This window comes from Mytilus edulis, chromosome 10, assembly GCF_963676685.1.
Source record: "Mytilus edulis chromosome 10, xbMytEdul2.2, whole genome shotgun sequence".
In the NCBI taxonomy this organism is placed as follows: Eukaryota; Metazoa; Mollusca; class Bivalvia; order Mytilida; family Mytilidae; genus Mytilus; species Mytilus edulis.
In genome coordinates, this window is record NC_092353.1 from 62,342,233 (window position 1) to 62,354,350 (window position 12,118).

General features: G+C 32.6%; 1 protein-coding gene across 2 annotated transcripts in view; it reads right to left on the minus strand.

The window, feature by feature from the left end:
- Positions 1 to 245: 245 nt before the first annotated feature.
- Positions 246 to 12,118, minus strand: part of LOC139491667 (uncharacterized) — a 60,491-nt gene continuing 48,618 nt past the window's right edge. The window contains exons 1-2 of one of the 2 annotated variants that reach the window (XM_071279460.1): positions 10,217 to 10,557; positions 246 to 3,121 (exon numbers count right to left, since the gene is read on the minus strand). In XM_071279460.1, the coding sequence (XP_071135561.1) occupies positions 1,709 to 3,079 (1,371 nt within the window). In that variant the 5' untranslated portion in view covers positions 3,080 to 3,121; positions 10,217 to 10,557 and the 3' untranslated portion in view covers positions 246 to 1,708. Of the gene's footprint in view, positions 3,122 to 10,216; positions 10,558 to 12,118 lie in introns of those variants that run through there. The other variant, XM_071279459.1, reaches the window with a different exon arrangement.

The window sequence follows — 12,118 nt, forward strand, 5'->3', positions numbered from 1 at the left end:
TTTGCGCGGATTTAAAAATGACACACATTACATTTGCGCGGAGAAATGGTATAACTTTGTGTGCGAATTTACACGATTTTTTTTTTACCTGTAATATGTTTTTCGGTTATTGTTTAGAACATAAATTGGCGATCATACCAAAACTTGTTATTTCATATATTGAAAAACATATACAATGTATATGACAAGTCTTCAATTGTTTATATATAAACATCAAAAAGTCCTACATTTACGTAAAAGAAAAGTTTTGAATAAAATACAGCCACATTTATGGAAAAGAAACATTCAAAGTACATGTATATGGTCATAAATAAAACGCAGTAAACATGCGGATGATTTCTATACGGGAATCATCTATTATAGATCAGTCCTTGTCTGGTACTTGTATCTTAGTGATTTGAGATAGCATTGACGTGAAATGTCACCAGTTTGAAGTTTCAGAAATTGTTGAAGTCATCGGTAAACAAAATTTTCTCTTTGTCTGCGTTTTACAAGTGCTCGGTTACCGCTGCCGCAAATTTTAATGTAAGTAGTCACCTGAACCTGTAGAATAATCTCAACGAAAGTGTAGTTGGCTGGATGAGTTGAATAAAACTGTACGTTGTTATGGCTATGAAAAGACTATGGCCCATTGTTCACCAACGTCTGTGCGTTATGATTCTTCATTGGACAGAGGCGTCCACATTGCTGGTGAAAATTGTGACTCGTTGGTAACGTAATTTTTACTTAAGTAGTCGGCAAATTTGTTGCAATTTTCATTTACAGGAGAATTTGACATTATATCGTCAGCAAAACTGTTCAGTTTATTTTTACAGTATTAAATTGCTGTTTTTTTATTGGAAGTTATGAACTTCTTTTTCATATGTTTTTGTATAAATCCGCGCAAATGTAGTAACTTTTCAACCGGTAAATTTCGCGCAAACGTGGATTTTTTTTCGCGCAAAGGTAGGACTAATTCGAGCAAACATAAGGTATAATTTCTTAGGTACCACGTAATAAGAATTTCATTGTTTTAGCACGTGTACCAGATGAATAATTGGTGACGATTTTTGACAAAAAAAGGAGGGTGGCAAAAATCAGATGTTCAAAAATTCATAGATTTAATAAGGTCAAGATCACTAAAATTTAGACAAACATATTTCTGGGTTAGCATTGCTTTTGACTCTTTGTAGCTTTAGTTGTAGATTGAAATTGTAGCATAAATTAAAGTACATTTCAAGATTTCGTAATTTAAAAGTTACGTGTAAAACGAATTTGAATTCAAAATTCATTTTCGTAGATAATAAAAAGCATCATTGGAGATTAATGAAGATTTAAAAGAGGCCCTTTTGAAAGTTTAATATACCGGTAGTATTTATAATGTATCTTTTATTTTTCTCTTCTTGTGGTTAGGGGGTTATCATTTTATTTATTTTTCCTTTGTGAAAGTCCATCAGCTGCACAGTGCACTGAACAACGTCTTGAACTAAAGAGATTAAGTCGTTCATGGATAATAGTTCTTTCAAAATAAAACATTGAAGAATTGTCAACGTTGTTCCTCAATTCCATTCACGATAAAGAAGTTTATATAATTTCTGTCATTTATTATTTCAACTTTCAATCGGACAGACTACATACATTAATGTTGGTATGCAGAAGGCGATTTGAACATTAATGTATGCCAACAAGCTTATTTTCAATTTAATTTCAAGGCCAAAAAATTTTTTTATCAAAGTCTGGAAGTTTTTGCAGACGTTCGGTTTTCTAATGCTTCCTCTTGGACATCGTTTCCTGGCCAAATGGACTCTTCATCTAATCCATTCAAAACACTTTTACCACTTTTGGATGATTTAGGCCCATTGGACATGCCTTTACTCTGCGAAGACGGTGAACGTATCATTATAAATTCTTCCAAATCCTTGTGTACGGCAATATCTGAATATTTAGAACTTGTGTGTTTTCTTCCAGACATGGTATTTGAATCTAGCATCATTTGCAGCAAAAAGGTTTCCGAACAAGGATTGGGCACGCGCAATATGGATTTTGGTAGATCCATGCTTTTCCCATTGTAATGAGGTGCAGATTTCGGCGGATGTGTTATTCTCTGTAGGTGGTCATGATCCGTGGTTTCTTTTTGATGCAGGAGCATTTGCCGTTTTGAATATTTGAGAAGTCTATATGGATTATTGAACTTTCTGATTCCCTTGGTAGAAAATGAATTAGGCAAGCTGAAACTTTTGGCAGAGTTATCTGAAAATTGGTTTCGAGCTCTTTCCTTATTGTTTATTCGTAGATAATGTTTTAAAGGATTGTCAGCTGATTTCGCCTGCTTGTCTAATCTGGAGCGTTTCTGATCCGAAGAACCAATTATTTCTCTCCAATCAGCTGAAGATGCTGATCTGAAATTTTTCCCTGTCAATTCAAATGACGACATATTTGTGCCTCGCTTCGATAAAGATATAACAGAGGGCGCTGGTGTCGTTGGTGGGGGGTTGTTTGCACCATTATTTGACTTGATACTATTAGTATCTTGTATTGTCAGTGATTCATTAAAATTTACAGATTTCTCAAGACCAGCAGACCTGTTAGGTTCACTTCTGGTTTTGGATTCTTTATTTTGTAACTTTACTCGCGTAACTTCATGGGCAGACGTTTTGTAGTTGCCAACTCTCTGGTCTTTTAAATATTTATCAATTGTTTTAGTAGTGAAACCATTTACGGGTTTTCCACATAGAACAAAACTGGGCTTTTCTTCTGTTATGCCTACCTCACTTGAGTCATAAGGTGAATCCATTGAAGTAATGCCTTGATTTGCATGCTGCAAGCGACTTAGAAAATCCTGTCGTCTGACTGCTACTGTATTTCCCGCCTCAATTAGTTGTTTGTTAGAATTTTTCAAAACTATTTCATACGATTTGTCTAAAGCAATAACAGTGCTGGGTATTGCTCTGCTCGATCTTGATAAAAGTGGCGACGCTGGAGTGTTTCTTGGAGCTGGAGCTCCTTTGACTCGCAACCTTTCAATAACAGTCGCCATTTTATTAGGAGCGTTGTTGACGACATCGTGGGCAAGTTCCAATACCACTTGGTTGCAACTCATGATTTAATGGTTCGTTAAAACCCCTTTACATCCTGGTGAATTCTGAAAAATCAGAAATAAAATAGATTGCATAATATAGATTGGAATATAAATAGTAATACATTTAAAAGCATCAAATGTTTATTCTTTTTTTGTTTTCATGGTTTTGTTTGTTAAATGTATTTTGTGTATGTTTATATTATTTGTCACAAACTTATTGTTCAGAGTTTATATGACAATAAATATTTGAATTGAATTGAATTGAATTATTTTGTCAGGGATTGCAATACGGATATATTCATGACAAATAAAATAATAAATCTATTTTGTATTTTTAAGGACCAAAATCAAGTAAAAGTTGATGATGTCTTTTACATAAAGTTGCCGGACGGTTCCTAACTCATCATGGTTGGAACAAGTACATTCCAAACTTTTGTGTAGCCGCAGTGGAAACGAACTTGTTCTGGGAAATGTATATATCTTATTTGATAACAGACAGAAAAAAAAAAGTCATCTTAAAAAGAGATAACAGATGCCAAAGGGGCTTTAAGGGACCATCAGAATTCATATATTGTAAGTCGAAGATAAATTGACAAACCATTTCTGAAAAACAAAACAAAACAAAGAAGGACGAAAAGACAACATTCTACAAAACAACAAATAACTGAAGATTGAGTAACATGAACCCGCAAAAAATAAGAATGATCCCAGGTTAACCTGATGGAAAGCAATTCTCAAAACTTCTTTTAAAATTTGGGGTGATACTAGTTGCACCAGATGGGTAAGGAAGTCTCTTAAAATTTGGGGTAGTCCCGAGGTGCACCTGATGGGTAAGCAAGTCTCTGAAATGAAATAAAAGAGAAGCAATAAGCAATTTTACCTTACGTTAGAAAGCTTCAAGTTTGTTTAATTTGCATATAAAAACATATTTTTTATAACTTTATATAATATTTTGTTGTAAGCAGTATGAATTTTTGACGATTCGCACATGGTATAGACTCGTCCTTTACATCTTAAAATCATATTTTTGTAGTTTGGGAAATATTTGCCTGACCGAATTTTTAAGAGTATTCAATAGTCATGCATGACCTATTTGTTAACATCATCTTTTACAGGATCAACATAATAAATGCTTTTGAGTGCATTGATATCTTAAAGGAAAAAATAGAATAGCATTGTAACCATTAACAATATATTTAAACCAAATCAGACATTTTTGTCGGTCATAGTTATCTGTATAGTTCTGTTTTAAAATCTTTAGTCAGTTGATTGACGCAAATGAAATGTACAGACACACCATTATTGACACAAGAAGCCACTCCATTGTTAAAGAGGGTAAGTTGCATACAAAACTTCATTTTTGGGGGGTTTATTTTTTAATGTATCCATAAATTCCAGCCGCTGAACTGAAACGGTCTTATATTTATGTAGTCTGAAACTGCCTTTAGTTATGTCTGAAACTTTCTGTAGTAATAAAATTATCTGTTCAGATATGAAGGGAGTTAAAGGGATTGCAATTATGTTATCTTCTGATATATATTTTCACTTTTAGTTTTATTATCAACATCCATTATCGTGAAATCCTAAGCAATACAAACTGGCAAGTGATTGAATCTTTTGGAATTTAATATATTTTTTCATATCCAAGATAGTCAAGCCATCTTTTACATCAAGTCTTTCAAATTGGTTGTATTTCTAAAACAACTTGGTTTATACATGTGAGGAAATTGAAGATCTGATAAAAAAAAGTCGGGTAAATCAAGAGAAATACACAAAACCCGTAGACTAGAATAGCTAATAACGACAATGGAAACCCGCGCCGAAAAATTAAGAAAAAATTAATACCCGGATCCGTAAAACAATAAATAGGGAATGTGTCCATGGGGCACATATCGGATGCCCCTGCTTGCCTACCTTATAAAGTTGTAACCGGACATTACTGAAGAACGATAAAATTGACACAACACAAATTTGAACTTGATCTGAGTTTTGTGGTAATAAGTAATGTGTATGTATTTTTTAAAATTTGATTGAGGCAAATTATACTTCAGTAAGAGAACGGAAACGAAAAATGTAGCTTTTTTCCATTTGTGAAGGGCCATAACTCTAGAACGATTACAGAGGCGCCACTAAAATTCAAACTTGATCTGTGTTGTGTGATACTAAGCATTGTGTATACATTTGTGTGTTGTTTAACATTTGGTTGAGGCATACTTACATTTTTGTAGGTTAGAGAACAGAAATCAACTTTGGTACGGACAAACGGACGTACAGACGGACATGAATAAAAATTTTGATGCATAAAAAGGTGAACGAGAGTATGGATTCAGTATTTGCAAAAAACATGTGTATATCAACCCAAGGCACTTAGACACATATATCCCGTCAGAGATCTAAACGGACAACCTCAAATATTATCGAGAACGGAGTTGCCCTTTTTAAAGAAAAAATCACTAATACAATAATTACAGATGCATTGTCGGAATAATGAGCTGTCGGAATAATAGGATGTCGAAATAATGAGTTGTCGGATTATTGAGCTGTCGGAATAATGGTTGTCGGACTAATGGGATGTCACCGAAATTTGAGGCCAAATCGGCCCTTACTGGACCTACTCCCTTGCATTGCAAGCTGATACAGAGCAAGTAAAAATACCTTATGTGACTGTCGCTTGAAGTTAATAATTTAACGAAGTCGACCAGTAAACTATTTTGCTTAAATTAAATTTTCCGTTTTGCTAATCTTGTGGTTTTACATTAAGGAACGTTGTAGTGCGTTTTTTAGAAAGTTATGGTGTTTTGTAGTGTAGGATTTGAGTCACATCATGCTTCACAAATAAAATAAATTGAGAATGGAAATTGGGAATATGTCCAGAGACAACTACCCGACCAAAGAGCAGATAACAGACGAAGGCCACCAATGGGTCTTCAATTCAGCGAGAAAATCTTGCATTCGGAGGTGGACCTCAGTTGGCCCATTAATAAAAATGTTTACTAATTCAGTTGAAATGGACTTCATAATGAGACCTAATACATTTATTTTGTACCCCAGGTTTTTAGAATAAGTTGTACGGGAAATGTGATAATAAGTACACGGTCTTTAATAGTTGTATCCCTTTCCTTTCCGTTAAATCTTACCAAATCTTACCAAAGAGATTTTTGAATCAAATCAGAGCAAGGACATACATATCCGTTAAAATGCCCCGATTACAAAATAAGTCGTACGTAATAAAAACAACAAAACCAACACAAGGGTTTGAATTGTATTTACAAAACGATTAATTAAGAAATATTTCCTTCATGTCATGCTCTATGGTCATTTTAACATGAGTATGCATTAACTTTGTCGATATAAAATATGGTTATATATAAGCCTACCCAATGGTATGTTAAATAAGCACAGAGCATGACATGAAGGAATTATTTCGATTTTAATAGAAAAAATACGGTATTTTCATAGATAAAGCGAACGAGGATACTTTAGAAATGTTCGGCTATTCCCGTTTCCTCCCCATAAATTGCGTACATAACATTTTCATATTAAATGAGTTTCAATCCCAATAGCATGGTAACTAAATGATTTTTAATAGGAGTATGCCATAAAATTTTATATAAATGCAAGAATATAAAATGAATATAATTATATTCTATTAGGATGAAAATGAAAATAACGAAAAAAAAAGATATGAGTTGAAATGTGAAACAAATACCTTACATGAAGCAAACTACATTTAAAATATTAATTGACAAGGAAAAAACCCAACTTTGGCTCTCAAAGATTCGAAATAATTATTATAATACATTCCGCCGGACGTATTACATACACAAAGACATTTAAGATGTAATGATATATTATAGTATTAAATATTTATTGTTTGAATATTGTAAAGAGCTTTATCAGGATTTACAACCAATACATAATCACAATATTTCTATATATATATATATATATATATTTATAAACTTCGAACTATAAGAAACTGAACATGATTCTTTTTACACAGACAGATTTCCAATTTATTCAGATTAATTCTCTTATTCGATTTTAATTTGAGAAAATGAGACACCAAGCCAACAAAGGAATAACCCTATCTAAAAAAAAAGCAAAAACTTTCTCAATTTTTTTTTTCGAGCATATTATATGTCTTTTTACGACCTGTGACAAACCAATGAAAAATAACAGCCTCCGTTTTATGGATTCGTCTTGTATCACCCCCTTTGCAAAATATATTAGTTTAAAAGTAGTATGTTATTAAATTTGTTATTGTCATGACATATTTGTGCCTAAAAAGCAACAACTCAGTGAAAGAACTTATCTTTATTTAAAGAGGGAGGGTCGAGGGCTTACATGATTTTATGAAACCTGTTACATGTGTATATGTCGGTTAAAAGTCAGCACTTGTCTTCTGTTTAACTGTAATGTTTTTTGTACTTTAAGACCTATTGTTACATGTAAAAGGGAGTAGTTTAGTCCTGCATACATATATAGATTGGTTATATGTCGGACTAGTCTACTTTTAAAGGAGAGTAGTTTACCTAACATATTAATCACTGCACGGTTCAGCTAGAAAGCAGGCTAACCAAATATATTACCTTTACCTACACACTCAATGCATTCTGCTGTAAAATGCTAACATGTCAATGAGAAAGTACCAACTAGTTATTCTATTAAAAATAAATCAAAATGAAATCCAAATAAGTAGATAACTAGGCGTCTCTATATGGAATGGGACTAATCGAATACTGTAGAAGTATGATTTATATGTATGATCAAGGGGGATAATTAGTTACATTGGTAGAAATAGAAAACGGTTAACCTATTAGACTTACAAAAAACCCATCTAATTGTAATACACTAATATATGATAAAAAGAGCAATTAGTAATGGCATAGATGGCAAAATAATTCGAGGGAGGATATATATATAATCGCCGGGATTCGAACCCATGCTACTGAGATATCGTGACACCAAATCGCCTGCACTGTTACCGGCGCGCTAGACCACACGACCATCTGGGCTTCATAAAAATGAAACTTTCGGTGGCTGGGTGTTACCTTTCCACGTCAGTTTTAATCTAGCGTCGTACTACCAGTACATGATATATAAGGCATGCAAATGGTATTTTTTTTACAGATCAGCTAAATTATATGTAGTAAAGGATCCTTCAAATTAATGTAAGATACAGTCACAGAAATAATTATATTTATAAGTATGTCTGAACCAGTGACAGCTCTACAACCGATTTGTCCATCGGATCACTAGCAGTGATGGGATACATGGCTGTGTACATTCTGTATAGACAGCTCGTCTAAACAACAACCTAACAATGTAAGATCTGTAAATTTGCTCATGTTGTTTTATTTAAATTGCTGTGACCCATGATCGTTTACTGGTTTGATTATGTATATATACTCGCGAGCAGTTCCTAAATGCACATAGTCATGATTAGTATAAAGCTTTGAACTTGCATTCGTTCGTATACTGAATTTCTTGTGTGTGCTTTGTAAAATAAGGGTAGAACAATTAAACAAATGCGACAAAAACACCCCCGATATATCCTTTATATAGTAATTTGCGGGGCTTGTTTACAAAAGCACAGTAATGAATGTACATTGCTGTCCTATATTTTTGTATATTTATTTCCATTTTTTTATTATTCTGAGATTAATATATACATTTAATAATATACATGTATTGTTATTCTTCTTTGTAAGATGCAATCCTTTTTGCTTAACATTGACAAGGTATTGTTAAAAGATTATATCTTTTAATTACATCAACGTAAAAGAAGATAATATACACAAATAGAGTAAAGTATTTATCTCTATATCAGATTTAGAACTTAAATGCCAACCATACGCCCATTGAAAACTTTAACAATGTCACCATAAATTGATACATCTTCGTTTATAATGAAACCATCTCATATATGCCATGATACTCGAAGATTAGCCTGCCCAACAGAGTATTAGATATTGAAGGATAAAAAATATATATTTTAAATTTTCTCTAATTGTAATTTGTCTCTTAAAGTCGTTTTTAAGGTTTATGCAGTGTTGTTTTGTAACTGTCAAGCACGCTGTAAAAGAAAATCAGATGCTGATTCTATATTTTGACATAGAAGTGCCCTCTGTCACGATAACAGTGTGGGAGTGGTGAAAAGTATATGCAGTAAATAATTGTAGCTTCATAAGAGTCCCCTTAACTCCATCTATAGATATGAGCGGTAAACGTTGATGCGACAGAAACCCAACAATTTGAAAGAAAACATCTTTTCCCGAAAAAACTGCATTTGTATATGGATCAATGTATAGTGTTTTAGATTTCATCAAAGATTAACAGGTTCGTGTTAATTTATTGGACACACATGCATTTTAACATAAAGGGGTAACGGGACATTTAGCATAATATGATATCCTAACAAGTGATTATAGACGTTACGTTTTAGAATGATTCAGTTAGAGGGTAAGATACTATACCATGCATATTAAAAGCTGTCTCAGATGGAGAATACATAAAAGTTAATAAATGAGTCGGTGAAATTGTTTGTTTTTCTTTCATGCCTATTTTGAACATGATATTTTTTTATATGCTGCTGATAAAGTGCATGGATCTATAATACTAAAATACCGAGGTCCATTTTGTCAACCGTTATGGGGTAAAAACGACAAAGAATTCAACTTAATATATAATAAATATAGGACAATGGTGTTGATTAAAAAGTACTCCATTCCAGGCCCTTTTGTTTTGCAAATAATTAATATTACCAATAATTGATAGGTTCCAGGTCGACGGGTTCAAACAGAAAGATTTTGAAAGCAGAGAAAACTGTGCATCTTATAATCGGCATGACTTTATCAGATGCATTACCAATACTAAAATAAGGCAAACGCATAGTTATAATTATACTTTAATTCAGTCACGGACCCGCGATATGACGGGTGTGTTCTAGTATAATATATTATTATATATGGTGGTCTTGAATTCGTTTCGTCTTTGAAATTTTCTTTACTAAAATCAATATGCAGTATGCATGTCGTTTATTTGAATTTGTTAGTTCGATTTTTTATTTCTCTTTTTTATAACTATTTTTCGACTATTTTGATTTTGTCTTTTCTTGTTAAATTAACATAAATTATGATGAAAGACTGCACTCACCGTTGAAACAGAAACCGGAAACTACAAACAATATCCATTTTCGATGTCCATATCCTAAACGTATCTTCCAATTTGTATTTTTCGTTCAAATTTCACATTTTAAAAAGAAATCTTTAAAATTCGCTAAATATACCAATACGCCATAACCATGATTTTGAAATAAATGTGTGGCAACTAATCTGAAGAAAATTCCCTCTTAACGATTAATATTAGTTACAAATAACAGATTTAAAATTATTGGCAAGATGGTCTGTCTTGGGAGCCATCGAGCGGAACATGTCGGCTATCGGCATTATAAAGATATTTGTAAGACCGTAGCGTTCTGTTTATGATGGGTGACTAGTTAGACCAGATCTTGATAAAGCGTTTATATCTCTTAAATATAATACAACATTCTGTATTTAAATATACAAACTGCTACTACAATGAATAAAAACAAAACACGGTAATTTAAATTCATAAAACATATGCAAAATCTGTTTAAATAAATAAAGAGTAGTGGTGAATTAGATGCATCTAGGTGTAAATCTAAAACATGGATGTTCGTAAACCGAAAAGAAGATGAGGAAATATGCTTCGTTCCCATACGATTTAAAAAATATTGATTATTAATATAATTCTTAACCAAACTAAATTAATATTTAATAAATCTTTTAATTTTATAATCCGATCAAATACATGCTTAATACGCATTACAGGCCAGTAAATTGTTATATACCTTGTTTTATTGTTGCGCAAGACCGGAATTAATCCACTCAACTTCTTTAAATCTTGAAAATATCATGAACACATTACAATGTGTATGCAAATACAAATACACGACTCCAGATAATATAAACTAAGATATATATTATCGTTATTATGGGATCCGTTTTAATAGCGTTATTTATGATTTCAAACATGCATGGATTTGAAGATGGATTTCTGCCACACGGGCAAAGTCTCTGAAAAAAATATCTCATATACCTGTAATAAGGTATTATATATGAAATAGTTTTTTTTCAGAGACATGTTCCTGTGATTACGGCACTCAAATAAAAACTCTTTAGGGAGCTACCAACTCAATTGATTTTAAAGGGTGGGCAAGGATGAAAAATTTTGAACTGCATTTTGTTAGTTTTATTTTCTGTTCTGTCTTTTTTATTTTTCACTCTGCTCGGTCCTGCCTTTCTTTATTTGTTTCATACTGATTTTTTTTTAAAATAAATTGTCATCCTGCCTTATTTTTTGGTAAGTTGCTTCGGGCTCTGAAAAGGACAAAATGAGGTTTCAATTTCTTTATTCCTGTGACCTAATAGAGGGTATGGGAATTGATGTTGGCAACGTCTCTCGACCATTGGATTTTGCGACCTACATGTAGATATTATGGTATGGGTTTGGATTTATTGGTCCCACGAGAAGAAGAACGGCAGAAGAAGATGTAGAGGGGTCAAAATATCTCATAAGGTGAGCCGACTTGCAGAGGCATTTATAGACGAATCGGAAGCTAAATTACATGTGCAAGTACATAAAGCACATTTAGTACAAAATATGAAAGTTAAATACATATGAAAATAGTCATTTTCTGTCCAGTCACAAATATACAAAAAGGCACCGACACTCCGTAATACCATATGCATTTAATTACAATTGTTGTTTCTTAATATAATATTTGTAGGAGGGATTTTTTTTCTTCGATTATTCACACAAATATTTATTTATTAATATTATGTGGGCAGATTTTATTCATTTTCATTCAACAGGATATTCAAAATATTGTTAGGCCTTGTTTTTGTTGTAAGTAAATTATACAATTTGTATGGTTTGGTTTAATTGTTGTCAGTTGAGATCTGTTTTTTTGTTTTCACTCTTGTACCACCGCCACTTTTAAACTTCATGTACGTCAATTTGCATTTAGTATTG